Source organism: Dasypus novemcinctus, chromosome 14 (assembly GCF_030445035.2).
Source record: "Dasypus novemcinctus isolate mDasNov1 chromosome 14, mDasNov1.1.hap2, whole genome shotgun sequence".
Lineage (NCBI taxonomy): Eukaryota > Metazoa > Chordata > Mammalia > Cingulata > Dasypodidae > Dasypus > Dasypus novemcinctus.
This window is the reverse complement of record NC_080686.1, coordinates 109,082,168-109,110,121: the sequence shown is the minus strand read 5'-3', so window position 1 is coordinate 109,110,121 and position 27,954 is coordinate 109,082,168. Positions and strand designations below refer to the sequence as shown.

Here is a 27,954-nt window from a genome sequence, read left to right as displayed (position 1 = left end):
TCAACCATGTTCTCATGTGTGTCCCAATTTCTTTTCTTCTTACAGCAGCAGAGTAGCCCATTGTGTGTATACACCACACTTTGTTTATTCATCCATTGGTTGATGGACATTTGGGTTGTTTTTGTCTTTTAAGTTAACCTTCACTTTTTAAAGATATTTTCACTAGGTAAAGAATGATAGGATGACCGTTTTTATTTATTTTCAGTACTTTGAAGATGTTGCTCACCATCTTTTTGCTCACATTATTTCCCTTGAAAAACCTGCTGTTGGGAAGCAAATGTGTTTCAAACTCTTGAGCTCCCGTCTACCATGTGGGAGGCCCAGGGTTAGATTCCCGGGGCCTCCTGGTGAAGGCACGCTGGCCCACACAGTGAGCTGGCCCACGCTGCGAGCTGGGCCACATGGAGTGCTGGTCTGTGCGGAGAGCTGGCGCCACAAGATGACGCAACAAAAAGAGACAGAGGAGAGACAATAAGAGATGCAGAAGACCAAGGAACTGAGGTGGCACAAGCAATTGAGTGCCTCTCTCCCACCCCGGAAGGTGCCTGGATCAGTTCGTGGAGCTGCCTAGTGAGAATACAAGCAGACACAGAAGAACACACAGCAAATGGACACAGAGAGCAGAAAACAGCACGGGGGTAATAAGTAAATCTTCAAAAACAAACAAAACTCCACTGTTGCCTCATCTTTGTGTCTCTGTTTCTTTCTGGCTATCTTTAGTTTTTCTCTTCATCACTGGTTTTAAACTATTTGATTTTGATGTGCCTTATTTTGTTTTTTTTGTTTGTTTGTTTTTTAATGTTTCAGGTGTTTTAGGTTTGTTTATCTTTTTTTGGATCTGTGGATTTGTTCTTTTTTTAAGATTTATTTTTTATTTTATTTATTTCTCTCCCCTTCCCCCCTCCCCCCAGTTGTCTGCTCTCTGTGTGTTCTTCTGCGACCACTTCTATCCTTATCAGCAGCACCGGGAATCTGTGTTTCTTTTAGTTGCGTCATCTTGTTGTGTCAGCTCTCCACGTGTGCGGCGCCATTCCTGGGCAGGCTGCACTTTCTTTCGCACTGGGCGGCTTTCCTTATGGGGCATGCTCCTTATGGGGTGCACTCCTTGCACGTGGAGCTCCCCTATGTGGGGGACACCCCTGCGTGGCACGGCACTCTTTGCATGCATCAGCACTGCACGTGGGCCAGCTCCACACGGGTCAGGAGGCCCGGGGTTTGAACCATGGACCTCCCATGTGGTAGGTGGACGCCCTAACCACTGGGCCAAGTCTGCTTCCCGATCTGTGAATTTGTAAGTTTCATTAAATTTGGAAAACTTTTGGCCATTGTTTCTATAATTCTTTTCCTGATCCCTCCCCACTCTTGGGGGCTCTGATGCCTGATAAGCTACATATGAGGCCACCTGGAGTTTCCCGCCGCTCACTGATGCTCTGCTCACCTTTCCCAGGCCTTCCCCTCTGTGTTTCATTCTGGATTTTTTTCTCAGACCGTTGCTCAAATTCACCAATCTTCTCGATGTCGAATCTGCCAGTAATCCCACCCTGTGTATTTTTCATCTCAGAGATTGTGGTTTTCATCTCTAGAAGTTCAGCTTGGGTCTTTTTCATATATTCTGTATCTCTGCTTAACAGGGTCGGTCTTCCCTGTAGCTTCCCAAACAGGTGGAATATAGTTAGGAAACTGTTTTGATGTCCTTGTCTACCAATGCTATCATATACATCAATTCTGGGTTAGTTTTGATGTTTTTTTTCCCCCCTTCTCACTCTGGCTATCACTTTCCTGCTACTTTGCGTGCCTGGTAATTTTTTTTTTTTTTTTTTTGGAGGTCAAGACATTGTGAATTTTCACATTTGCTTGGTGACAGTCTTATCGTCCTAGAAATAATCTTTTTTTTTTTTTTAAGATTTATTTATTTATTTCTCTCCCCTCTCCCCCACCCCAATTGTCTGTTCTCTGTGTCTATTTGCTGCGTCTTCTTTATCTGCTTCTGTTGTTGTCAGCAGCACGGGAATCTGTGTTTCTTTTAGTTGTGTCACCTTGTTGTGTCAGCTCTCCATTTGTGCAGCGCCACTCCTGGGCAGGCTGCACTTTCTTTCATGCACTCCTTGCGCGTGTGGCTCCCCTACACGGGGACACCCCTGCGTGGCATGGCACTCCTTGCGCGCATCAGCATTGCACGTGGGCCAGCACTGCACGTGGGCCAGCTCCACATGGGTCAAGGAGGCCCAGGGTTTGAACCACGGACCTTCCATGTGGTAGACGGACGCCCTAACCACTGGGCCAAGTCCGCTGCCCCCTAGAAATAATCTTGAGTTTTGCTGTGAGACACAGGACAGTTTTGGGTCTTGCTTTTAAGCTTGTTAGGTGGGCCTGGAGCGGTGCCTGGCGCTCACGTCCCCCCAGTGAAGCAGACCTCCTGGGTGGGCTGCCTGGTACTGAACCCCGAGCCCCCCGGCTGGCAGAACCTATGTGCGCTGCAGCGATTGCGCCTTCTCATCCTCTCAAGCAGTTCTTGCCGGCCCCAGGCAGGCTTCTCGTGCGGGCTCGCTCGCTTCTCTGCTGACCGCCAGGGCCTCTCGAGCTACAGGGGTCTCCTCTCCAGGACTGTCCTGTGAGCTCCAACCGCCCCAGCCTTCCCAGACTCCTCGCTCCATCTCATCCAGTCCGCTGACCTCTGCCCGGGACCTCCCGGGCCATGGCTGGGCGCGCCCCCCGCCGCGAGCAGGATGGCCTTAGGTGCGCCGTCTCTGTCCTCTGCTGCCTCGCGCCCCACCTCCTGGGCGCGATTTCCGTCGATTTCGCCCAGGGTTTCCGCCCTCTGGGCTGGAGCAAGCGCGGTTAGGTCACGGGGGTCTGTGGTCGCCCCAGGGCTGCCCTGGCACGGGGCTTAAACCCACAGGAACGTGTTCTCTCCCAGTCCAGGCCAGAGTCCAGGGTGTCACCAGCTTGGCGTCTCCCGGAGACTCCGGGGGGCCGCTCGCTGCCTCCCTCCTGGCGCTCCTGGGCGGGTGGCCGCCTTGCCACGGCCTCTCCGTCCGTCACACGCCCTCTGGTGTGCGTGCCTGTCTCCAAAGCGCCCTGTCCTGGGAGGGCGCTGGGTTAGGGCCCACCCGCTCCGCTTCCCTCGTCTCCACCTGGGACACCTGCAAAGTCCTATTTCCACGGCCACGGGGGCTCAGGTTTCAGCCTGTCTTTTGGGGGACACAGTTCAACCTGTGGCCTTCCCCTGCTGGCCAGCAGCTCTCGCTCTCGTATTTCCTTCTCTGGAGCTTCAGGAGAACTCAGCAAGAGCCCCCCAAGCCCACCCTCCCCCAGCGACTGTCCCCTGCTTTCCGCAGCCGCCAGCTGTGCACTTCCTTCCGCTTGCACCATCCCATGTCACTGCCCACCAGGTCTTCACCCCTGGACCTTGGTCTTGTGCGCCGGACACTGCGCTGCCTTCGCACCTGCTATGGGCAGTGAGCGGTCCAGCCCCTGTCGCCCACCTGCCCAGGCCCCAACCGCTCCCCGGGAAGGAGACTGTTCTGTGTGCAGATCAGTGCCCGCGAGGGCGCGGAGACGGGGGTGGGCAGGGGAGCGGGCAGCCCGCGGCCAGCCTGAGCGCCCCAGCAGGAGGCGATGGCCCACGGAGGCGTGCTGCGCACGGCTGCAGAGGCCTTCACCCAGGTCTTCACCCTGGACCTTGGTCTTGTGCACCGGACACTGCGCTGCCTTCGCACCTGCTATGGGCAGTGAGCGGTCCAGCCCCTGTCGCCCACCTGCCCAGGCCCCAACCGCTCCCCGGAGGGAAGGAGACTGTTCTGTGTGCAGATCAGTGCCCGCGAGGGCGCGGAGACGGGGGTGGGCAGGGGAGCGGGCAGCCCGCGGCCAGCCTGAGCGCCCCAGCGGGAGGCGATGGCCCACGGAGGCGTGCTGCGCACAGCTGCAGAGGCCGGGCCTCTGGGACACGGGAGTGGGTGCTCCCTGCAGCCGTGGCCGCCCCCGGAGCCTCTGACAGCCGGAGGCGCGGGTCGAAGCGCGTGGGGGGGACGACAGGGATGGCGCCTGAAAGGGCAGTGGCACGAGGAAGGACGGCCAGCCGCCCCTGGTGGAGGACGTGTGGCCCTCAGGGGCCAGATTCCCGCGAGAGTGAGACGGTGGAGGGGCGACTGGTCCACAGCCTGCGGGCCCCAGGTGGGGGGGTGTGGGGGGTGGAGGCCGCCGAGAGGGGCGGTCAGCGGGTGGCTCTCGGGGGCAGAGCTGGAGGCCGGGGTCCCCCAGAGGCGGGGGTAGCGGGCTGCGCGGCCCAGGGGGGCCGGCGGCTTGGAGAATGCAGAAGGTGCGTGGTGGAAGGGGCCCCGGCTCCAGGAATCCTGCGGCCGCCGCCGGGCCTGAGGGCTCCTGGCCACCACGGCGCGCCCCCGCCGCCCCCTGGCGACGCACGTGTCCTCTGCCTCCTCGCGCGCGCTCTCCTGGCTCCTGCCACCCTCCGCTCCGTGCGTCCTTCCACGCCCTCCTGGAGAATTTTCGGGGGTGTGGGGACAGAAAGCTCCTGTGTCCGCACGAGCGGGCGGTCATTGTGCCGCGCGGGGCCCGGCTCTGTCCTGGCCAGGGCTGGCCGGTGGCTGCGGCAGCTGCGTCCCTCGCCCGCGCGCGTTGCGGCTGCCACCACGCCGGGAGCTCAGTTTCTCGGGACGGGCCCCGCCTCTGAGGCCCACCTCCCTGCCGGTGCCTCGGTTTCCGCGCCCACCTGGAAGCTGGGAAGGGTGGGGGGCTGGCGGCCCCTGGGGGTGGGTTTCTGTCCCTATTGGGAGCTGAAGCTTCAGGCCCCACCTGGCTGGCTGGAGGCCTCTGACGAGCCCCTGGGGCAGTTCTGCCAGTGGCCAGCTGGCCGGGAGGCTGGGGACAGGCTGGTGGCCCTCCAGCCCCCAGGAGGACAGCCAGTCACCTTACCTGAAGGGGCTCCCCGAGGAGCACCTGGGAGCAGGACTCCCCCAGCCCAGGCGGCGCCGAGCCGCTGGCCCTGCGCGGGGGTGGGGGTCCCGGCTCCAGCCCAAGGCTTCCTGGGGGACCCGGAGGCCACCCCAGAAGTGGAAACAGGCGCTAAGGAAACCGATAGACTCGCAAGTACACGCACCGTGCCGTGTGGAAAGTATACTTCAGATTTAAAACTTAAAAAGAAGTTGCCCAAGGCTGAGGGTCCGAGCAGGCCAGGCCGCTGGGCCCCTGGGAGCGTCGCGTCCAGGACTGAGGTCCAGCGGGGCTGCTGGGTGTGGGCCCGAAGCAGAGGGTGCCCAGCTTGGAAGGCTGGTGCTGCCCATTCGGGTCCCCCAGCAGTGCCGGCCGGGCTCACCGCCGTGCACCCCGCCGCGCTCCTGGGGTCTCTGCTTATTAAGAGAGAGATGGCATTGTGTGGTGCGGTGTCTGGATTTTCTTCAAAATGACAAGAGGGGAGTGTTAGGGAGGAAAATGATGGCCAGGCTGCTCCAGGTGAGGGAGGCGGCGGGTGTATATTTGCTATTTTCCCTAATAAAATGTATCGTAAAACCCTGAAACTTGCATTTCTGTTGCTTCAGTCATCTCCTCCTTGCTTCCTAGTACGAGCTTGTATTTTTGTGCAGCCGACTGCCTGTGAACCCCTTGGGTGGCTCATCTCAGCATCTTCTCTTTTTTAAACTTTTTATTTTTAAGTAATTTCAAACTTACAGGGCAGCTGCAAAAATACCAAACCTATGCAGAACTCCTAACAAACCCCCTCCCAGACGCCCAGATCACCCACTTTTTAACATTTTGCCACATTTGCTCTATCCTCCCACCCACCTCTACCCATTTTTTTAGGTGTCACCAGAGATTGAACCCGGGACTTCGTTTGTGGGAGGCAGGCACTCAACCACTGAGCTACACCCGCTCCCCACTCTCTATGGATTTTTTAAGCCTTGGAGAGTGGGTTGCACACATCATGCTCCTTGAACACTTAATACTTCTATGTACATTTCCTGAGAACAAGGACATCATTTTTTAAACCACCTGAAGTGCAGTTATCAAGTTCAGGAAATTCAACATTGAAATAAAACAGTCTATGTTCCAATTTTTTCCCATTTCCGAATGATGTCCTTGTGGATATTTTCTCCTCTGTTATTAGATCCAGTCCAGGATCGTGTATTTAATTTAACTGTCTTGTCTCTTCAGTGTTTCTCTCTTTTTCAACCATGGAAACACAGACACAACATAAACCTTCCTGTCCCAACCACCCCCAGGCGTGTGGGTCAGGGGCATGAATCACACTCAGGGCTGCACTCGGCTCTCACCACCCACTGCCCGCTGCCCACCCACTGCCCGCTCGGAAGCCCTGCGCGCCTCAGGCAGGCACTCCCCCCGCCCCCGAGCCTGGTGACCTGCACTTTCTGAGTCTGTTCCATTTCATGGAATCTTGCAGTACCTGTCCTTTCGTGTCTAGCTCTTTTCGCTCAGCCGCTGCCTTCAGGTTCTCCCAGGCTGTAGCATGACTGAGAACTTCACTGCCTCTCAGCGAATCATGTTCGGTCGCTGCACCTACCACTCGGCGTGGAAGGGATTTGGGATTTGCCTTTGCTTGTCTTCGTCAGGTGGAACTAAGTTGCGCCGTGGCCCCACCTCTCCTGTAGCTCCCAGCCCCACCCCAGCAGGGGCCAGGCCCCGACCCACCCAGCCTCCCACCACCCAGGCCGGCCCTCATGCCCCGTCCCAGGACCACCTGGACCCCAGCCTGCATCTCCCTCCCTGTCACTAGGCACCCCTTTCTGGGGGTACAGCCCCCCCACTTGTGGAACCCTCCCACAGGGCCAGAGCCGGAAGCCGGCCACTGCCCCGCAAAGCCCGCGCCCCGACCTCCCGCGGCCGGCCCTCGGCCCTCAAAGCCCCGCTGCCCGCTCTCCCTCCAACACTGCCCCCTCCCCGCTGCCCTCGGCCCCCCTCGTTCCTCACTGCTCTCCGCAGACCCCGCTCCCCCCTCGCCTAAGTCCCAGCTGTGGCCTGGAGGCGTCCGGCCGTGCCCCCCGCCTGCCCCCCGCGGTCAGGCAGGCCTCTGCTCGGCTCCTGTCTGACTCCTCGGTGGCCTTGACGTCCTCGTGCACGACCCTGCACCCCGGGCCTCGGCCTCACCCGTAACTGGTGCCATCGACTCAGTCCCAGGCACCCCGCTCTGCACGTGCCTCCTCTCGCCAGCTCACCCCCCGGGCCCGACCCGGCCTCCAGGGCTCCCCACGCGGCCGGCGCCCTCTCCCCTTTTCCCAGCAGCCTCGGGTCTCGCGCAGATCCTCAGGGACTTACCTGGCAAAACCCAAACCTGGTAAATCCAGCCCCCTGCTGACCCCTGCGTCTGGGCAGCTTGGGTGCCTTTCAGCTCACGGGCTCTCGCCTCGTGGCTGCCCACGACCCCGCCACGCTGCCCTGCCTTGGCCGTCCAGCTGCTCCTGGGGGGTCCTGCCCCTGCCTCTCCCAAGCCCCCCCCACGTCGCACCCCCCCCCCCCCCCCGTGCTGTGCAGGCCCCTGCTTTAGAACCAGGCAGGAGAGGCCCTCCTGGACGCCTAGCCCCACCACCCCGGCACCAGGGTCACCTGTGCTCGCAGCACTCACCTGGGCACTAGACCCCACCTGTCACCTCCTCAGGACATTGCCCCATCCGCCTGACTCCTCCCGGCACCAGCCCCACTGGCGGGGCTGCTCCTGACGTAAACACGGGGTGCTCACTCCTGCCTCCCCTGGAGCAGCGGCCGCAGTCCTGTCGCTCCTCCCGGGCGCTGCCATGCGCACCCCTTCCTGCTCTGCGCCTCCATCTGCTATCACTGCCCCACCTCTCTGGGGCCTCTGCTCAGACACCTCCTGTTGTGGCCTCAGGGCCTTTGCAGTTCTGCCCCCCTCGCCTGGAAGGCCCCTCGCCACCCCTCCTTGGGGCTCCCCAGGCCTGCCCCTCCTGCTATCCAAGTTATCACCTTTTGGCTTTAGTCTGTGTCCACCTCTGCAAGGTGGGCTCCAGGAGCTGCCTTCCACCACGGCTGCGTAGCACAGGTTTGCCGGATGGGGGCAGAACGGCTCCCACCCCAGCCTGTGGCGGCAGGGAGGGGGGCAGGGCCTGCCGTGGCCTGGACAGGGCCAGGGCGTGTGGAGGGGTTTCAGAGTGGCAGTGACTTTTCGGCGAGCCTGGGAGCCAGTTTCACAGATGCGGAAACCGAGTGCAAAGCCTTGAGAGGAGTCAGTCCACTGTGCACCCGAGACCCCGCCGGGAGGGCCACGACACAGCCTCCCCGCCGCGCAGGGGCGCGGGGGCTCCTAGCCGGGCTGGGCTCAGAGGGACGGCGTCCCAAAGGAGGGTGTTCAGTGGGGGTGGCTGCCCACGACCGGAAAGGACAAACAGGCTAGAAGGAGGCCACGGAGACTTCCTAGAAGGGGGCTGCTCCCCTGGAGGAGGGGGGGGATGAGGAGGCCTGGGGCTGGGGCACAAGACGCCCCTGCGACGTCGGGTGCTGCTGGGGACACCAGGTGAGAACCCCGCCCTGCCCCCATGAGCCAGGCCTCTGGCTCCATGCCGGCACCCGGGGGCTCCAGAGGCGCATGGAGGGACCAGAACCCTGCCAGGCTCCCCTCCCTGTAGCTGAGGGGCTCAGCCTGCAGGGGAAGGAGGCCCAGTGCAGCCGGGACGCACCAGGGTGCCCCAGGGGCTAGAGCCCCGGCTCCGCGCTGCCTCCCGGTGAAGGCTAAAACTTCCCCAAAGCGCGCCCACTCTCAGCTCCTTCCCAGGTCTCTCCAGGCAGGCCGGGTGGCGCCGCGACCTGCGCGACCTGCGCAGGCTGGAGGCCCGGGCGCCGCGGGAGGGGGCGAGGAGGCCCCGCGTCAGGGCGCCGGGCCGCATGTGCGCTCCGCACCCCGGCCGCTGCGGGCTGATGGCCGAGGCCCCGGCGCAGCTGCCCCTTCCCGCCCGGCGCCCCGGGGGGCTGCGGGCTCCACCCGAGCGCGAGCGAGGGCCCACCGAATGGCCCCCCCGGGAGCACACAGCGGCGGGACGCATGTGTCCGCGGTCCGCGCCTCGGCGGTCAATGGGGTTGGGGAAAAGGGAGCAGGAAGCGGACAGGGACGGGGACAGCGAGACGCGGGTGGAAAGACCGAGAAATGGGGGCAGCCTTAGGGAGACAGAGGAACGGGTGCGAAGAGAGAGGGGTGAAGACGGGGACAACGGGGCCGGGGCGGGGGACGGAGGAATGAAGCGGCGGGACGGAGGGATGGCGGCGTGGGCAGACGGTCGGGGGGGAGGCAAGCAAGCGCGGGGCTAGGGGCCGCGCCTGGTAGGTCCCGCCGGCGCCCCGGGGGTCCGCCGGATAATTAGGCCTGGGTCCAGATGGGCCCCTGCCCCCCCAGTCCCGCAATCAAAATGCTAATTGGCCCCGCGCCTCCGGCTGCGCCTCGGCCGGGCCCTCCTGGGAGGGAGCAGGGGGCGAGCGGCGAGGCCGAGGGGAACCCCGCCCCTCGGCGCGGGGGGCTCGCCGGCTGCGGCTCGGCAGTCAGGGGGCGGCCGCACCGGCCCTCGGGGGCGCCTGCCACGCGAGATGAATGCGCGGCCCCTGCGCGGGCCCGGGCCGCGGCCACAAAGCGGCGCCCGCCGTCCCCGCAGCCGGGGGCGGGCGCGGAACCGCGTGGGGCGCCGAGCTCGGCACCCCCGGCCGCCCCGAGAGCGCACCCCACGCGCGCCGGGCCGGGGTCCGCGGGCTCAGCCGCGCCCCCGCGCCCAAGGTCACCGCGCTGCCCCGCGCGCCCCGCCCCGCGCGCCCCCGCCCCGCGCGCCCCCGTGGCGGCCCCGCCCGGAGCCGCCCCCGGCCCTGGACCCGCGCGGCTGGCCGGGGCGTGAGGGACAATGGCGGCGCCGGCCCCTAATTGGGGACATATGTCCCCGCACGGCCATTGTGCGGCCCGAGCCCCCCACGCCGCAGCGCCCGCCATTGGCCGCCGGGCCTGACGTCACGCGGGCCGCACACTCCGCGCGGGCGGCCGCGGGAAGGGTTATCCGCCTGGTTGCGGGGCCGCGGGGGGAGCTGCAGCCGCGCGGGAGGGCGGAAAACCGCCGAGGAAGCCGAGTTTCCGGAGCGGGGGCCGGGGGCCCCTTTGCCCCCTCCACATCCCCCCCCCCCGCTAGGTGGCCGCGCGCCCGACATCTGCCCCGTGGGGGAGAGGCGTGAACAGGGGGCTTTGGGAAGGGGCCGGGGTCAGCTCGGGGGCCCAGATGGCAGGGAGACACTGCGGCACGGGGCGCGCGCGGCGCTTCCACGCTGCGCTTTCGCTGCCTCAGCACTGGCGCCCTCCCCTCCCTCCCCCGCCGATCCCGCGCCTCCAGACCCGCAGCGAGGAAGCGGGTTCCGGCCGGGCCCGCCCCGCGTTCCTTCTCAAACGATTCCCAGCGCGGCGCGCGAGCCCCGGGCCTGTTTCGGCCCGTGCCCGGTGCCCGACGATGCCGCCGACAGCTGGGCCTCCATTTCACGCGGGTCGCGCGCGGGCACTCTCCACCTGCGGGGACGGCGGCCTGCCCGCGACCCCTCCCGGGACGCCCGGGCCCAGCCCCGCGCAGCCGTTTCCGCCGGCCTCCCCCGCCCCCGCCCCCCGCTCCCGGGCTTCAAAGGCGGGAGGCCGGGCCGGGGGCAGGCAGAGGCGGCCGCGGGCGCGGGAGGCCGGGCCGGGAGCAGTCCGAGCGCCGAGCCCCGCCCCCGGAGCCCCCGTCCTTCCCTCCTCCTCTCCCTCGGCCCGCCCTCCCCGCGCACCCCTCCCCCCGAGGACCCCCGCCCCCCGCCCGCAGCCGCCGCCGCCGCCGCCGCTCGCTCCGGCTGCAGAACAATAAACCCAGCCTCTCCGAGACCCCCGCCGAGGACCCCCGCCCCGCGGCGGAGCCCCCGCGGCCGGCCCCTAGCCGCCCGCGCCGGCTCAGCGCGCCCGGGCGCTGGCCGCGGTGCTGCCGGGGCCGGAGCTGGCCGCGGTGCTGAAGCTGCCGGCGCTGCCGCCGCCGCGCTCTCCGCGCTCCGCGCCGCCGCCCGCGGGGGCATGGGGGGCCGCTGACTGAGGCCCCGCCGCGGCGGCGGGGGGAGGGGAAGGGGACCGCGGAGCCGGGCCAGCCCTGCACCCACCAGCAGCCTCTGGGCCCGGGACGGAGCCGCTCCCCCTCCCCGCCCCCCCCCCCCCGCCTCCTCCCCCGCCTGTCCAGGGGCGGCACTGCGGGCTGGGAAGCCGGGACCAGAGGAGGGAAGCAAGGAAGGACGGAAGAGAACAGAAGAGAAGAGAAGAAAAGGACGAAGGACGGAAGGACAGAGGACGGGAGGAAGGAGAAGGGTCAGGAGGAGGAGAGAAGACGGCGCTCGCGCGGCAGCAGCCAAAGGCCAGAGCGGGCGCCCGCGCTGCCGCTGCTTCTCGGATGGTGACGGGGCCCCGCCGCGGCCGCAGCCCCCCCGCGCGCCGGCTCCGCAGGCCCTCAGCGCCGGAGCCCTGCAGGAACCATGCCCAGATCCTTCCTGGTCAAGAAGGTCAAACTTGACACGTTCTCCTCGGCAGACCTCGAGAGCTCCTACGGGCGCGCCCGCAGCGACCTCGGCGTGCGACTGCACGAGAAAGGTGCGAGCTGGGTGGACTCGGGAGTGGGGCTGAGGCTGGGGCCGAGGGCCCGGGGCACTGCTGGAGGGGGCGGAGGGCCAGTGTGTGTGTGTGTGGGAGGGGGTCCTGGGGAAAGAGACCCGAGGGGACACCGAAATGGCAGCAGGCAGTGGCTGGAGCCGGGTCGGTGGAGAGAGGAGGGGGATGGGGAGGGAGAACGCAGAGGCAGCCCAGAGCAGGGCCCAGGCTGGGAAGGGAGCGCGTTGGCACGGGGGAGAGGGTGGGAACAAGGGCCAGGAGCAGGAGGCACCCTTGGGCACACACTGCCCACACCCTTACCCCTGCCTGGACAAACAACTGGCCAGACACCCGCCGGCATGACAGCACCTAGCTGTGCAGGCCCATGCAGACTCACACTGGGAAACCGGGCCAGCCGGGCCCTCGGCTCTTCCTTGGCTGCATCCCCAGGACCCCGCCAGGGCCAGCTGGGGAATGCTGGGGGCCCCAGGGAGCAGCACGAGGCCCAGTGGGGGCTGCCCACTGGTCAGGGCCAATGTGCCGGCAGAGGTGACAGCAGTATCTTTGCTGAAGCCAGGGTCAGGGAGAAGGGCATGGGCTCATGGGCTGTGGGCAGGGGAGGCCCGAGTGCTGGAGGCGGGGGAAGCTTTGTGTCAGGATGCCCAAGTTCAAGGACAACCTCGAGCATGCCGGCTAGGGGGCCGGAGCGCCAGCAGCGTGTGGTGGCAGAACAAGTGTGACCTGCAGGAGCGTGAGCCCGTGTGTGAGCCTGTGTGTGCCCATGTGACTGCATGTGGCCATGTGACCGTGTGCGCTTGTGTGTGACCCTGTGAGTGTGTGCCTGCCTGTGTGCCGCGGCTCGGGCCATGTGACTCCCGGGCTGCTGGGCAACCATGTGGCTGGCGATCCGGCCAGAGCGAGCCCCGGCCGCCTGCATGTGCCACCCTTGGGTGGGTGATGGTGTGTGGCCATGGGCCTGCAGCCCAAACTGGGAGGAGGCTCTGGGTCCACCTGGGGCTGGGGGCCTGGGGGCTACCCCGGAGGAGGCAGAGCCCGCAGGGCAAGGGTGTCGTTGGCACTGTAAGGCTGTCAGATCCATTTTAGGCCTGGATGATGGGGTGGCCAGGTGCTGTCCCAGGAAAGCGCGCTCCCTCCTCCTAGGCTCCCAGTCGCCTGTCAGCAGGCTTGGGGAGGCCCCTGCCAGGGGGGCGAGGGCAACACGGAACAGGGTAGGGGCCGAGGGTGGGGGACGCCAGGGGGTTGGAGGGCAGAAGCAAGAGGATGGACGGAGCTGGGCCAGGACCGCAAGGGCAGGGTCAAGTCCAGCGAGTGATGGGGACTTGGGGGCGAGGTGGGGGGCGCTGGCGAGGGCCAGAGTGGGGTGGGGAGGTGGGAGTCTCCGGGGCTTGTGGGGACCCTAGCGGCCCTGAGGGGGGCAGCACCCGGGCTGGGCGCGGGCGCGGGGGGCCGGGAGCAGGGGCGCAGGAGCCTGGCGGCCGACGCTTTGTGCGGCTGCAGTGTATTGCGTAATCAGGGAAAACTGCTGAAGTGGGGAGAACCCGAGGGGGAGGGGAGGAGGGAGGGCGAGGGAAGCGCCGCCCCTCCCCCCTGACCTTGAGCTCCGCGGAAGGGGGGCGGCGGCTCTCGAAGATGCGCCTCTGCCCCCTCCGCGAGGGCGGCGCGGGCGGGGGCGGGGCCGGGAGCGCCCTGTCTCATCTCTCTCCTCCTCTCTCCCCTCCCTGCCCCGCGGCCCCTCGGCCTCCTCTCCTTTGTCCTTCTCCCCCGCCGCCCCCGGACCCCGGGTCCCCCGCCTCCGCCCCGTGTGTGTCTCCCCCGCTGGCCCGCTCCCCTCCCGCAGGATACCTCAGCGACTACGCGGGGCCCGCGTCGGTCTACGATGGCGACGCCGAGGCGGCGTTGCTCAAAGGGCCGTCCCCGGAGCCCATGTACGCTGCGGCGGTGCGGGGAGAGCTGGGCCCGGCGGCCGCGGGCTCGGCGCCGCCGCCCACCCCGCGCCCGGAGCTGGCCACGGCCGCGGGCGGCTACATCAACGGCGACGCGGCCGTCAGCGAGGGCTACGCGGCCGACGCCTTCTTCATCACCGACGGGCGCTCGCGCCGTAAGGCGGCCAACGCCAACGCCGCCGCCGCGCCCTCCACGGCCTCGGCGGCCGCGCCCGACGGCGACGGCGGCGGGGGTGCCGGGGCGGGCGCGCGCGGCGCGGGGCCGGGTCCCGGGTCGCGGGGCGGCGCGCGCGCGGGGGCGGGCACCGAGGCGCGCGCGGGTCCCGGGGCCGGCGGCGCGGGGGGCCGGCACGCGTGCGGCGAGTGCGGCAAAACGTACGCCACGTCGTCGAACCTGAGCCGCCACAAGCAGACGCACCGCAGCCTGGACAGCCAGCTGGCGCGGCGCTGCCCGACGTGCGGCAAGGTGTACGTGTCCATGCCGGCCATGGCCATGCACCTGCTCACGCACGACCTGCGCCACAAGTGCGGCGTGTGCGGCAAGGCCTTCTCGCGGCCCTGGCTCCTGCAGGGCCACATGCGCTCGCACACCGGCGAGAAGCCGTTCGGCTGCGCGCACTGCGGCAAGGCCTTCGCCGACCGCTCCAACCTGCGCGCGCACATGCAGACGCACTCGGCCTTCAAGCACTTCCAGTGCAAGCGCTGCAAGAAGAGCTTCGCGCTCAAGTCCTATCTCAACAAGCACTACGAGTCCGCCTGCTTCAAGGGCGGCGCCGGCGGCGGGCCCGCGGCCCCCGCGCCCGCCGCGCCGCCGCAGCTCAGCCCGGTGCAGGCCTAGGGCGGCAGGGCCTCCGCCAGCCCCGTCGGCTCTCAGCAATACGGGCCCCCGGGGACGGCCCCGCCGGCGCCCCGGCTCCTCACAGCAATGGGGGAGGCGCCCGCCCCGCCCTGCCCGCCGGGGGCCTTGCGGGCCCCTTCAAGCAATAGGGTCCCGAGGGGAGACCCACCCCGAGCCCCTCCCCTCCCCTCCAGGGTGCCCCAGGCTTCCTCCCAGCAATAGGGTCGACGAGACCCAGAACCGAACCTCATGTCCGAGTTAGGTCTCTGAGGACGGGGGGAGGCGGGGAGAGGGAGGCAGCGCCCTCCTCCCCCCTCCGCTCCCCTGGATTGCGTCGCAGAGCCTCAGGTCTTCCCCATCCCTTCCCGAGCCTCCCAGGGCCGGCTCTGCGGCCCACACGTCCGGGGAGCCGGCGCCTTCCCCGGCAGCAGGCCGGGGGCGGGGCGGGGAGGCGGGCGTGCAGGGGCTCCCCGCCCGGAGGGGGCGGGCGGCGGCACCCTCTCCCCCGGGCCCCCACCGGGCCCTCCGCGCGAGCCGCCCTCCCACCCTCGCCTCGCATCCTCTGCCAAATCCGAATTCTTCCAGCCCAGCCCCGGGCTCTGCCCTCCGTCACGAGCACTAAGGACGCAGATCGAATCGCATGGACCTCCCCGCCTCCTCAGACCCCGCCCCGCCCCGGGCCCCCGGGCCCCCGTCCCCCGGGCACTCGGTGGCGGAGGCGCCGGCGGGCAGCTGGGGCGCTGCCCTCGCCACACCTCTCTGTATTCGCTTTGCGGGTAAAGCCCCCGGGGGGCTGCGGACGCGTCGGGTTTCTTCCTTTCTGTATCGTCCGTTTTATTTGTGAACGCATTGCACTCGGGCCAGGGAGGGGGCGCCGAGCCCCCAGCCCTGCCGCCGACGCCCGGGGCTCGGGATTCTCCAGGATCTTCCGGGCCCCGCCCCCGCCCCGGGCCCCGCCTCCCGGGGCTTAGGCCCCGCCTCCCGGGGCTTGGGCCCCGCCTCCCGGGGCTTGGGCCCCGCCCCTCAGGCCGGCCCCGCCCCCACTAGGTTGCCAACTCTTCGCCCGTCTATGCCAAAGCCACGGCGGCGACCCCGCCCCAGGGCCCGCCCCACTGGCCGCCGCCGCGTGACGTCACTGCATGCAGCCCCCCCGTCCCCTCCCGGGGCTGCCCGCTCCCGCCCCTGTTAGTCCGACGCCGACGATAGAGCAATAACGCGCACTGCATGCGAAGCTGCCGCCTCTAGAGTACTGAGAATCAGGTATCCCCGCCCCCGCCCCGCCCCCACATCAGGGACGCTGCGCCGCGCCGCGCGCAGCCCTTCTCCCCGCCCCCCTCCCCGCCCCCCTCCCCGCCCCCCACGGCAGAGCCCGGCTTGGCACCCAGCCCCCGCCTTCGCTCGCCCACCCCTCGCCGGCCGTCCCAGGGGCGCCCGCCGCGTGCTGGGCCCGCGGCCGAGTCCGCGAGGGACGCGGCGACCCGCGGGGATGCGTGTGCGCGCCAGGGGCCCGACGGGCGCGGGTGGGCCGGGACGCACGCAGGGGCAGAGGCCGGTCCCCGAGGCCCGGCCCGCCCCTCCCTCCCCTCCCCGGGGCGTCGCGGGCCGTCCCGCTGGCTTGGGCCTGGCGTTCCCGGCTCCGGCGCGGCAGGCCCAGGCCCCGAAGCCCGCGCCTCCCCGGGCCGCCGCGCTCGGCGGGGCTGGGGAGCGGGGAACAGGTGCCTGCTGGGGCGTCGGGCCGGCCAGCCGCCCCCGCGGAGGCGGACCCTCGGGCCCAGTACAGCTACCCCCGCCTCCCCGCGCGGCGCCGCACGGCTCCCGGGCTGGGGCCTGCCCGCCGGGGCCAGGCATACCCGCATGCACACGCACACACAGGCGCCCCCACCTCACCCCACACGCCTGTCTACCTACCTAAGGAGAAGGCCGGAGGGTCGTGGGCCGGCCAGGGTCTCCCCCTTCCCGCACCCCGCCGCCGTGGAAAGCCATGGGCCCCCTTCCGCCCCCATAACGAAGCAGCACAATAACCGACTTAGCGAATTCAGGTAGAAGGAACGTTTAGGTAGCACCTATTTTGTACCGATTCTACGAGTAGGGCCCGAGGTGCGGGGGCCCTCGGTGGGGGCTGCGGCCGCCGGCCCGCCCCGCCCCCACCCCGCCTGCGCCCCGCCGCCTTGTACATACTCCCACCCGGAACTGGCCGGGATTTTTACTCGGGCCGCGCCCCTCTTCTGCCCCCGTTTGGGGCCGGGCCGGCCGGACAGACGGACGGACGGACAGACCTCCTTCCTAAGCACAATAGCACCAGCTCCCCGGAGCGCCGCACCTCCACGAGGAGAATAAATGCCACTCTTGATAGAACTTGGTGTGTCCGGCTCATGCTCCAGGGATGAGGGGACCCAGGCCCCACCCGGGGCTCACTCCGCCGCCCTTCACCTGGGGGCGCTGCTTCCTCTGTGGGGAGGGCTGATTGGCAGGCCGTGGCCGCAGGGACACGGGCTTGGCGTCTCCCCGGAGGGGCAGATAAGTCCACCCTTTGGCCAGGGATCCCCTGCAGCCTGGGCCCTGAGTGCCCCGCCCCTGCCCACTCTCCCTGCGGGGGTCCTGCTGCTTCCGTGGGCTGGGCAGCTGCCCACAAGTGCCCGGTGATGCCATCAGAGGAAATGGGCCTGGCAGAGAGTAAAGCCCGGGCCTTGCCTGCAGCCTGCTGCCCACTCCTGGGCCTCAGATTGACCGAAGACTCCTCCATGGGCAGCTGGACAGGGCTGGTTCTGGGGAGCAGGTGCCCAGTGGGCAGAGATGCTTCCGCAGCCCCCCACAGCCCTCAGGCTCTAGGCAGGATAAGACCGGGTGAGATGGCTACAGGGCCACTGGGCGTGGGGAGAGCCGAAGGACAGGGGCCCCACCCCAGTGGTGCCCCCAGCAACCAGGTCGCTGGGCATGAGCTCAGGGGCCTGAAGCTTTCAGGTGCACGCGGTCTCACCTGGCCCATGGCAGGCCAGGCTGCTGCTGCTCAGAGTGGCCTCGAATGGGGCTAGGAGGCCCCTTCTGGGGAGCACTTTTGGTGCGGTGGCCGCAGGGGATAGGGGCTCTCAGTGTCAGCAGGGATCTGACTGACCAGGCCTTTGCCCGCCTGGGAGGTGTGCATGGTGGCGAGTGGAGGATAACGCCACTGGGGGGGGGCATAACTGCTCCCACGGCCGGACCAGAGAGGTACCCGCACCTCCCTTCACCTCCCGGCCCCCCCTGGGGACCAGGCCCCATGGCCCTGCGCTCGCACTGCCCTCTGGCGCCTGGGCGTGGCTGGCCCCACTCGCAGGTGAAGAACCTGAGCCCCAGGGGTGACCCGCGCGGCCAAGGGTGAGGGCTCAACCCGCGCCTCGAGACTCCACCCGCCCCTCCGCCTGGCGCTGCACCTGGACAGGCGCCAAGGGCGGGCCCAGGCTCCGGAGCCGCCCACCTCCCGCCCGCGGGACTGCCCGGCCCCGGCTTCCGCTAGAACCTCGGTGGCTGGAAGGTTGGAAGTGGCCTCCCTGAGGGCCGGGATAAGCCCCCCTCGCCCGAGAGCGCCCCCAGCCTCCAGACACGACCTCTGTCCGGGAGAATGGGCGGCCCCGGCCGCTGACCACCACGCTCGCGAGGCCTCCTGGGCCCGCCCGCGGCCCTTCCACACCCCGAACCCACGCCAGCCCCTGGCTCCGCGGCCGTGCGGGCTCCGCTCCCACGGCCCGGCCGCCCCCTTCTGCTGCCGCCCGGGAGGCCACCCCGCCGCGCACAGCCCTGCCCGCAGGCCCCCTCCCGGCCTCCCCCGCTCCGCCCCTCGCCCGGGACTCCCGGGCCGTCGGGAGCCGGCCCCGCGCCCATGGCCCTTCAATTCCAGTGCTGGGGCCTGGGCTCCCCTGGGTCCCCGGGCGGGCGGGTGCTTCCCGCTCCGCGCTCGCCTCCCGCGGCGGCTCCCTGCAGCTGCCCCGCCGCCCCGGGCCGCCGCGCCCCGTCCCTCCTGATTGGCCGCCGCGGTCCGCTCTCTGTGTTTACTGGCAGGAGGAGCCGTCAATCCTGTCCTCCACCAATGGGCTTGCGGTGCCCAGGGTCGCCGGGCAACGGAGTCTCCTCCAGTGCTGCGGTTCGCACCGGGAGCGCGGGCGGCTAGAGCGCGCGCCGACGGGAGGCCCGCGGGAGCGCGCGCGGACACGTGCACGCGCGCGGCGGCCTCGCGCTTCTGCCCCGGAGGCGGGTGTGGAGGGGCCTCCCCCCGGCTCGGCCCTGCGCTCCAGGCTGCGGGGTCCGCTCCTCCGCCCGCCCTCTGGGGTCAGTGCACGGAAAGGCGTGGCCCGGCCGCAGCGGGTGCCCGCGGGCCGCTCGCGGAGAGGCGGCGGGGCGAGGCGGGCAGCAAGGCCGTGGCCAGGGGCTCGGCGAGGCCGCGGGCCGGGCCCTGCGCGCTCTGCGCACCGCGGAGGAGAGGCTGGCTCTCCTGGGGAAGCCGGGCCCGAGGCGCAGCGAGCACCCCGAGGGGGACGTCGCTCGCCTGGACGCTCAGGGCCCGAAGCCCGCGCCCGAGGCCGCACCCCGCCGCTGTGGTGGGTGGTGCGTGGCTTCACGGCGTCCCAGGCACGCGGCGCCCCGGAGCCCGCCCGCGCAGCTTGGAAGCCGGAGCCCCGCGAGCCGGTGGAAGGCGGCTCCTTGTGGACGAGGCGAGGGGCCGGGAGCGCGCGGGGCGCCTGGCTGTCAGAATGAGAAGCCCCTCGAGGGCCGGGCCCCGGGAGGCGGTTTTGGCTCAGGCAGGGCAGGGGGCGTGGGTCCGGGAGGAACGTGCCAGGCCCCGGCAGCGCGCGCCCCCAGAGGGCGCCTTTCGGGAGCGTCTCGGCGGGACGTGGGGGTCATGTGGGGGTCATGTGGCGTCATGTGGCGTCATGTGGCGTCATGTGGCTACCGTCCCGGGCTCCTGTCGGGGGACCCCCGGCGGCGGGCGCTCCCTCTCCAGGGCCTGGTGAGGCCTTGGGGCCCCGGGCCGCCGCGTGGGACGGAGCGCCTACCGGGCCTGGGCTTTCCCCAGCCGGTCCTCTGGCAGGGTTCTTGTCGGGCCCCCCGGTCGCGGGTAAACGGGTCCCCGTGTTAAAAAGAGGGCTCGTCTACACCTGATCGCGCAGCGAGAGGTTACAGCAAAGGTGCGCTCTGCGAAACGCGCACGCTGAGAAGCAGGCGGTGCGCGCGCTGGTGCACGCCCGGCCCGGGGCGGCAGGAGCGAGACCCGCAGGCGAGCGCCAGGGGCAGGCGCGGGCGAGTCCGCGCTGCGGCCACGGCGGGGCGCTTGGTTACGGAGCTGGGACCGCGGCGGCGGGCGCAGCTGCCAGGACGCCGCACAGCCCTCGCTCCGCCCGCCTCGCCCCGCAGGAGCTAAGTGTTCCGCCGAGACTTCCCCGCCGCAGGAAGACAGGGTCCCGCCACACCCCCGCACGTCCCGCGGCCCGGACCAGCACAGAACTACAACTCCCAGGGTGCCCCGCGCCGGCCCGCTCGCCCACGGCGACTACAACTCCCAGGATGCCCCGCGCCGGTCCACCCGCACGCGCACGGCGACTACAGCCCCCGGGATGCCCCGCGCCGGCCTCCCCGAGGCCCCGCCTCCGAGCCCGGCCCGCGGACTACAAATGGACGTGCGCGGCGACCGCCGACCAGTGCGCGACTCCCGGAGTGAAGCGGCGGCCGGCCCGGGGTGGGCGTGCGCTGATTGGCGACGCGGGCTACGGTGGCCGGCAGGGGGCGGCCGCGGCCGTTGGCGGAGGTCGGGAGGCGGGGCCGCGGGCCTCGGGCGCTGCGAGCGCCGCGGGCGCGGGTCTTGGCCGCGGCGGCTGCGGGCTGAGATATGGGGGATCGCGGTGGCGCGGGCGGCGCCCGGCGCCGGAGGTCGGGCCCGCGGCACTCGAGCCAGGGCGGCGGCAGCGGCGGGCCCGCGGCGGCGGAAGAGGAGGTGCGGGACACGGCGGCGGGCCCCGACTTGGGCGGCGGGGGCGACGCGCGGGCCCCGGCTGCGGGCGAGGACGGAGCCGCCGACGTGGGCTACGGCCCGCGGGAGCTGAGGTAACGGTGCGCCTGGCCTCGACCTCTGACCCCCTGACCCCGGGCCCGCGCGACCTTTCCCGGCCCCGTGAGCGGCGGGAGCAGCGGAGGTCCGAGGGCGGGAGCCTGGTCCCGGACTTCGCGTGGACCGGTGTGCCCTTCGGGGAAACAGGCGTGGGAGGGCGGGTCACCTGCCGCGGTCACCAGGTGGGTCCTGGGCTCCTTCCCAGGGCCGCGCGGGGAACCCGCCAACGCCGCCCGCAGAGGGCTGTGGCCGGCGCCCTGGGGGTAAGGAGGCTCCCAGACGGTGCAGCTGGCCTGGGGGGTGGGGGCGCGGCCAGAGGTCGGTGCCGCTGGCGGTGGGCATGGGGCTCTTTACCGCCCGCGTTACCAGGAGTGGGCGCTGAAAGGCCCCAGGGGAGGCGGGTGCCCTGCTGGGGACCCCTTGGCCCGCCTCAGCCTGCACCCGCAGGCCTCTTAGGGAGCAGCCCAGGGGTGAAGATTAGCAGAAGGCAAGGGGCAGCTGGTTAATTGTTGGCTTGGGCTGTCACGCGGCACACAGGAGCCGAGGCTTCCTCAGCAGGTGTTGGGGCGTGGGGGGCCTTGGGGTGCTCTGGGGTGCTCACAGTACACCTGGGAGATAAGATAACTTCAGAACTGGGCAGGCAGGGAGCAGTGCGAGCAAAGGTTGGCAGGCGGGTGCCAAGGGCTTGTGGGGGAGGGGCTCGGCTCTCCTGAGGGGCGCTGGCACCCGTGGGCCTGGGTCTGGGGTGTGCAGAGCGCAGCCGGCCAGCGCGCAGGAGCTGCCCCCCAGCGGTTCCCGGGGCTAGCCTCTGCCTTCTTTGCAGGAAACTCGGGCACGGCCAGCCTGCCCTCTGTCGGAGGTGGCCGCTGGGGTCCTTCTGTGTGAGATTGGGGGCCCGGCTTTGGGACTGGTCGGGTCAGCCTGACCAGTTGGCCACAGCCTTTTCTCTGCTCCTACTGCTGAGGGGCTGGGGGCAAGGTTAGCGGGGAGTGGGCAGGCGGAATCCTGGGGCCGGGGGAGGAGGGCCCAGCTGATTCAGCCCGGCCTGGGTCTTTGTGTGCTGGCCCTGCCCCCTGGGCTGCTCTGGCCGCCCTCCTGGGCCTGGTCCCTGGCCTGCGCCCACGGCCTCCCCTCCCTGCTGCTGCTGCCCGGCCCAGCCCTTCCTCTGTCTCCTCTTCCTTCTGGCCCCGCTGCCCTGAGACTTCCTGCTCACCTTGGGCTGGGCCAGGGGCAGGCTCTGAGCCTGTGTGCCTCCTTGCTTTGGGCTGGGGCGGTGCCTGCAGGCCAGGGCTTGGGTGCCCCATCGAGGCTGCTGGAAGAGGCCCAGGCTGTAGGACTGCCACAGGCGCGGCGTGTGGCAGGCCGAGGGGAGGGGGCACCTGAGCGCTGGCCCCTGCCTCCCCGTGCTGGCCCCCTGCCTGACCTCTGGTTCGCTTGGAACTGACCACACTGGCGAGATTGGACCTTGGCGCATTCTGGCAGCAGGGGGTTTCCTGCCGGGGTCCGGGGTCTCTTAACTGAGCTGCTTCAGAGCCCAGGGGGCCCTGGCCTGGGGGCGGGCAGCACAGCCTGAGGCCGAGTGGTGGGGCAGTGCCGGGGGAGGAGCGGGCTCCTGGCGCCAAGCCTCGCACGTGCGTCCAGCCTCGAGGGGCGGAGGGCCCTGCAAGCTGCCCGAGACATTTGCTGCCCGAGGAGGGCACCAGCACCCGCCCTGTGTCGTGTCCCGCCCCCCCCCCCCCGCGTCCCAGCTGCCCTGGAGAGGGCCGTGGCAGCCGGGGGGGCAAGGCCCAGAGGGGCAGGTGGCTGGCGGAGGGCCCAGGGAGGCTGTGGGGAGGGCTCCGGTGAAGTGTGGACTTGAGCCTGGGGGAGGCCCAGGCCCAGGGCAGGCCCAGAGAGGCCATGCCGGGCTGTGTGGACACCCTGGCCTGCCTGCGTGCCCCCTGGGTGCCCCAGCAGGCGGGGAGGTGGGTGGGCAGGGGAGGGAGGGGGCTCGTGCTGGCCAGGCTCAGGGTGGGGGGCCGGGGTGGGCCGGCCCAGTGGATGTGGGCGGCAAAGGTCAGCTGACGGTGCCGGGGCTCACGCCCTGCCCAGAGCCTCTGCACGTGCTCCTGCCGCGTTGCCCTCCCACCTCGTGGGCGACGTGCGTGTGGGGCGCCGCAGTGGGAGGCGTGGGCCTCCAGGAGGCCCCGGCCTTCCTCTTACAAAACCAGGGCTTGCCCAATGCTGCCCGGGCTTCCTGGCGGCCGGCCTCGGCCCAGCTCCCACGGCGGCCAGGGGCTGTGTGGGGAGCATGAACGGCCAGCAGGGGTATGGGCATGACCTCTGGCCCCGAGCACTGGGGTGCCACAGGCAGGAGCACGGTGCTGGCCTGTGGCCCACCCAGCCCAGGACCGCCCAGAAGGCAGGGCTGGGCGGCATCTGTCGCGCCAGGGAGTCCTGCTCGGCCTCTGATGCCCTCTGAACCCCGTCCCAGCAGAGGCCCCCTGGTGGGCTCCTGGTCTGGGGGTGCCCGAGCCCCCGTGCTGCCTTCCTGACCCCTGGTCCTCTGGGCGCGGTGCGTGTGTTTCCGCCAGTGCTGGGGCAGGAGCCCGGCGCGTGCAGGACCCCACGCCCGGGGTCGGGGGTTCCCTGGGAGGCAGTGGCTATACCAGGGCCGCGTCTTCTCCTCGCCAGGTGTCACCATGCGCAGGACTCTCTGTTCAGCTCGGACAGTGGCTTCAGCAACTACCGCGGCATCCTGAACTGGTGTGTGGTGATGCTGGTGAGTGGGCACGGGGCGCCGGCCGCCCTGGACAGGCCCTGTCCCGCCCGCGTCCCTGCCTTGGAGGACCCCAGACCCCTGGGGCTTCTGGGCCGGACGCGTAGTGCTCAGTGCCGTGGGGTCTGCGGGCCTTGGGGGTGGGCATGGGCGGTGCCCTCAGGGCCCAGGGCAGCCCCAGCCGGCCTCGCTGGGTGGGCGTGAGCCCTGGGCATGGGCAGCCCCTGTGGAGAGCGTGCAGCAGGAGGGGCCGGGCTGGGTGGGGGCTGCGGATGGAGCATCTGGGATGCCTGTGGGTGGGGCTGGGGAGAGAAGATGGGCCAGCCTGGCAGTCCCAGGCCCCCCCCCGGGTCCTGGGAGACCCCGGGAGAGGTGCAGCCTTGCTGTCTGGGGAGGGAACCTGCTGCCACCGGAGCGTTTCAGGCCACACTTTGTGGGAGCCGCCGCAGCCCTGGCCTGGAGGAAGCTGGAGTCGGGGGTGCAAGGGGGCAGCCAGCGGGGTGGTGCCAAGGCCCAGCCGCGGGCACTTGGGCTGGCCTGGAGTCTCGGTCTCCTCGCCAGGGCCCCACGTGCACTCGCCACCCTGCCCTCTCCCTGCCTCGGGCCTCAGCCAGCTGGGGGAGGGGGGGTGGGCACGCGGCCTGGCAGGGGGGACGTGGCTGCCCTGGGAAGCCCGGGGCTGGGCACGGGCCGTTCCTGGGGGGATGGACCTGTCGGGAGGCAGCCGAGTGGGGGGAGGGCCGCTGACCTCCGCCAGCCCGAGCCTCCCCCGTCCCTGCAGGGACCGTGGGGTGGGCATACCCGGGGCCCGCCACCTCCCCTGTCACCTGGGCCCCTTGGGCGCTCTCAGGCCGGGCCTCCTTGAGGCAGGGCAGCCACTGCAGGGTGGGGTGGGTGAGCGGCCCTTAGTGGCCCCTGCCTGTCTGCCTGTTCCCCGCGAGGGGCCGCCCTGCCCATGCCCCCGTGCCAGGGCTGCTTTTCTGTGGCGCTTGCTCAGCTCCTCCGTGCGACCCCTGTTGCACGAGCTCCGAGCCGTGCGGTCAGCCAGGCTGGAGGTGCCGCTGGCGTTGAGGGGCCAGGGCTGGAGTCAGGACACCCTCGGGTGGGACTCGGGGGGCTGCTGAGGCAGGGCCGGTGGCCCCTCTGCCCGCGGTGCCGGCCCTTGCTACAGCCTTGTGCTGGGCGCCAGGCTCTGGATGGGGGCACAGGCCTGCTCAGGCTGCCTGCCAATGCCGGGAGGCCTCACTCCTCGGCTGGGGCCACCAGCAGGGGTTGGCCCCGGGGTGCTGCCGGCCTGGGTGTCCCCCGGCCACAGGGCCCCAGGAGCCCGGGGTGGAGTGTTTTCGTGGGCGCCCGCCCAGGGACCTGCAGGACTCAGGCTGTGCTGCTGTGCCCAGAGCGCAGGGCAGGGGGCCGTGGCCAAGGCGGACAGGCGCTGACCGCCCACACCCGCCTGCCTGTTCCTTGCAGATCTTGAGCAACGCGCGGCTGTTTTTAGAGAACCTCATCAAGTGAGTGGCCCCTGCCCTCCTGCCCTGCCCCACGGGCTGTGCCGCGGCGCTGTCTGCTGAGGCCCCGTCCCCCCAGGTATGGCGTCCTGGTGGACCCCATCCAGGTGGTGTCCCTGTTCCTGAAGGACCCCTACAGCTGGCCCGCCCTGTGCCTGCTGATCGGTGAGCTGGGTGCCCCGAGGGGCCGTGGGCGGGCGGCGCTGGCCCAGCTGACCCGGGGCTTCTGTCCTCAGTGGCCAACGCCTTCATCCTGGCCGCGTTCCAGGTGGAGAAGTGCCTGGCGGTGGTAAGCGGTGCCCCCGCCCTGCGCGCTGCCCCGGCCCCGCCAGCTGCCCTGCCCAGCCAGACCCCGGCCCCGGGCAGCGCGGTCTTCTGGGGGCCTCGGCGGGGTGGGTGGTCCCGCTGAGCGCGCCTCCGCCCGCCCCAGGGCGCCCTGACGGAGCAGGTGGGGCTGCTGCTGCACGGGGCCAACCTGGCCGCCCTCCTCAGCCTGCCCGCAGCCGTGGCCTTCCTGGTGGAGTCCATCACGCCAGGTGCACCCCTGTCCCCCTGGGCGGCGGGCCGGATGGGTGGCCTCCTGGGGGTCTGGGGGCGGCGCCTGACCCCCCCTGTCCGCAGTGGGCTGCCTGCTGGCGTTGTCCGTCTACACCATCCTCTTCCTCAAGCTTTTCTCCTACCGGGACGTGAACCTGTGGTGCCGGGAGCACAGGGCCAGGGCCGGGGCCCGGGCTGGGGCGGGGTGGTCCCCGGGGGCCTGTGCCCCGGACCCCAAGCCCTCCGCTCTGCCCGGCGCCCCCGGAGGCAAGGTCAACGGGGACGCCGGGCAGCGCGTCGTGAGCTACCCCGACAACCTGACGCACCGCGGTGAGTGCCCGCGGGCGGGCGGGCGGGCGCCAGGCCTGCGCGGTGCCAGCCCCGCCCTCCCTTCCAGACCTGTACTACTTCCTCTTCGCCCCCACCCTGTGCTACGAGCTCAACTTTCCCCGCTCCCCGCGGATCCGGAAGCGCTTCCTGCTGCGGCGGATCCTGGAGATGGTGAGGCTGCGGGCGCGGGCGCGGGCGCGGGGCTCCGGGCCGCCCGCAGCGCCCCCTCAGCGCCGCCCTCTGCCCCCCGCAGCTCTTCTTCACGCAGCTCCAGGTGGGGCTGATCCAGCAGGTAGGGCCGGGCACGCGGGGCGGGGGCGGGGCCGCGGCGGCCGCGGGCTGACGCCCCCTCCTTTGCAGTGGATGGTGCCCACCATTCAGAACTCCATGAAGCCCTTCAAGGTGAGCGCGGGCGCCCCGCGGCGGGGGTCGGGGCCGAGCGCGCGCTGACGCGGGTCTCTGCAGGACATGGACTACTCGCGCATCATCGAGCGCCTCCTGAAGCTGGCGGTGAGCGGGCGGGGCCTGCGGGGGCGGGGCCGGGGCGGGGCCTGCGAGAGCAAGGGGGCGGGCCGGGGGCGGGGCCTGCGAGAGCAAGGGGGCGGGCCGGGGGCGGGGCCTGCTAGAGCAAGGAGGGCGGGGCCGGGGCCTGCGAGAACAAGGGGGCGGGCCGGGGGCGGGGCCTGCGAGAGCAAGGAGGGCGGGGCCGGGCCGGGGCCTGCGAGAGCAAGGGGGCGGGCCTGCGAGCGCAAGGAGGGTGGGGCCTGCGCGCGCGGGGGTCGGGCCGGGGGCGGGGCCTGCGAGAGCAAGGGGCGGACCGGGGGCGGGGCCTGCGAGAGCAAGGAGGGCGGGGCCGGGCCGGGGCCTGCGAGAGCAAGGGGGCGGGCCTGCGAGCGCAAGGAGGGCGGGGCCTGCGCGCGGGGGGGGGGGGGGCGGCCGGGGGCGGGGCCTGCGAGAGCAAGGGGGCGGGCCGGGGCCGGGGCCTGCGAGCCCGCGGGGTGGGGCGGTCAAGCTGGACCCCTTTCTGCAGGTCCCCAACCACCTCATCTGGCTCATCTTCTTCTACTGGTTCTTTCACTCGTGCCTCAACGCCGTGGCCGAGCTCCTGCAGTTCGCAGACCGGGAGTTCTACCGCGACTGGTGGTGGGTGGCCGGGAGGGGCGGGGCGGGGCGGGGCCGGGGGCGCGGCGGGGTCTTAGCCGCCTTCCCTGTCTCCCCAGGAACTCTGAGTCCGTCATCTACTTTTGGCAGAACTGGAACATCCCGGTGCACAAGTGGTGCAACAGGTGAGCGGTGGCACGTGCTGGCGCCTGGCGTGGTGGGCGCGGCTCCGGCCCTCGTCCTCCAGCCCCGACCCCCATCTCCGTCCCCCATCTCCGTCCCCCATCCCCCGCTCTTGTCCCCCGGCCTCCGCTCTTGTCCCCCGGCCCCGCCCATCCCCATCCCCCGTCCCTGGACAAGACCCCAGCCCCTTCCCTGGCCCTGCCCCGGCCGCGCCCGCAGGCACTTCTACAAGCCCATGCTCCGCCGCGGCACCAGCAAGTGGGTGGCCAGGACCGCCGTGTTCCTGGCCTCAGCCTTCTTCCACGAGGTCAGTTGTCCGCGCACCTCCCTGCTCTCCTAGCTCAGGGCGGGCCGTGGTCGTGGCGATGGCCCTGACCCTGCCCCCACCACCTGTCCCCCCAGTACCTGGTCAGCATCCCCCTGCGCATGTTCCGCCTGTGGGCCTTCGCGGGCATGATGGCCCAGGTGAGCCTCGGCCCCGCCGCCCCGCCCGCCAGCGCGGCCTCCTCCCACCCCTGCCCTGCTGATCGCGTCCTGCCCTCGCCCAGATCCCACTGGCCTGGATCGTGAGCCGCTTCTTCCAGGGCAACTACGGCAACGCAGCCGTGTGGCTGACGCTCATCATCGGGCAGCCGGTGGCCGTGCTCATGTACGTCCACGACTACTACGTGCTCCACCACGAGGCCCCCCAGGCTGGCCTCCCCCCACTGCCACCAGATGCGCCCTGAGGGGGAGCCGCCTGCCCTCCTCGGGCCAGTGACAATAAAGTGCTGTCCAGAGTGGGCTCTCTCAGCCTTTTGGGGGACACGGGGGGGGGGGGGTGAGCGGGGTGACCTGCCTGGCCAGGACCCAGGAGGCGCCACAGGGAGCCCGAGAGGGCCCAGGAGCCCCCAGGGCCTGGGTCTCAGTGGCCCTGCCCCCTTTGCCTGGGGTCCCCCCTCAGAAACACATGCACGTGGGGGCAGGCTGAGGGTCAGAAACGGAGGTGGCCTCAAGGCTCAGGGGTAGGGGTGGGTGGTATTCATTCCAGGAGGACCCTGGCCCCAGAACCCAGCCTCAG

At 70.0% G+C, this 27,954-nt stretch overlaps 2 protein-coding genes across 4 annotated transcripts; both read left to right on the top strand.

The window, feature by feature from the left end:
- The first annotated feature begins 11,187 nt into the window (after nt 1-11,187).
- On the top strand, nt 11,188-14,401 carry SCRT1 (scratch family transcriptional repressor 1). Its single transcript, XM_004472029.2, has 2 exons — nt 11,188-11,602; nt 13,458-14,401. The coding sequence occupies exons 1-2, from the start codon at nt 11,488-11,490 to the stop codon at nt 14,399-14,401; spliced, it is 1,059 nt and encodes a 352-aa protein (XP_004472086.2). The 5' UTR covers nt 11,188-11,487.
- A 5,787-nt stretch (nt 14,402-20,188) lies between these two features.
- Nucleotides 20,189-27,673, top strand: DGAT1 (diacylglycerol O-acyltransferase 1). 3 transcript variants are annotated; one of them, XM_058276184.2, is made up of 16 exons: nt 20,189-20,473; nt 23,151-23,238; nt 24,706-24,746; nt 24,823-24,908; nt 24,980-25,032; nt 25,174-25,279; nt 25,365-25,610; nt 25,678-25,781; nt 25,864-25,902; nt 25,971-26,012; nt 26,076-26,120; nt 26,641-26,753; nt 26,831-26,896; nt 27,114-27,201; nt 27,297-27,359; nt 27,443-27,673. In XM_058276184.2, the coding sequence occupies exons 1-16, from the start codon at nt 20,259-20,261 to the stop codon at nt 27,620-27,622; spliced, it is 1,575 nt and encodes a 524-aa protein (XP_058132167.1). In that variant the 5' UTR covers nt 20,189-20,258; the 3' UTR covers nt 27,623-27,673. The 3 variants fall into 3 exon arrangements, with proteins under 3 accessions (XP_058132167.1, XP_058132168.1, XP_071064188.1); XM_058276185.1 differs by lacking the exon at nt 20,189-20,473 and adding an exon at nt 22,753-22,784; XM_071208087.1 differs by lacking the exon at nt 20,189-20,473 and adding an exon at nt 22,930-23,031.
- Nucleotides 27,674-27,954: the final 281 nt, after the last annotated feature.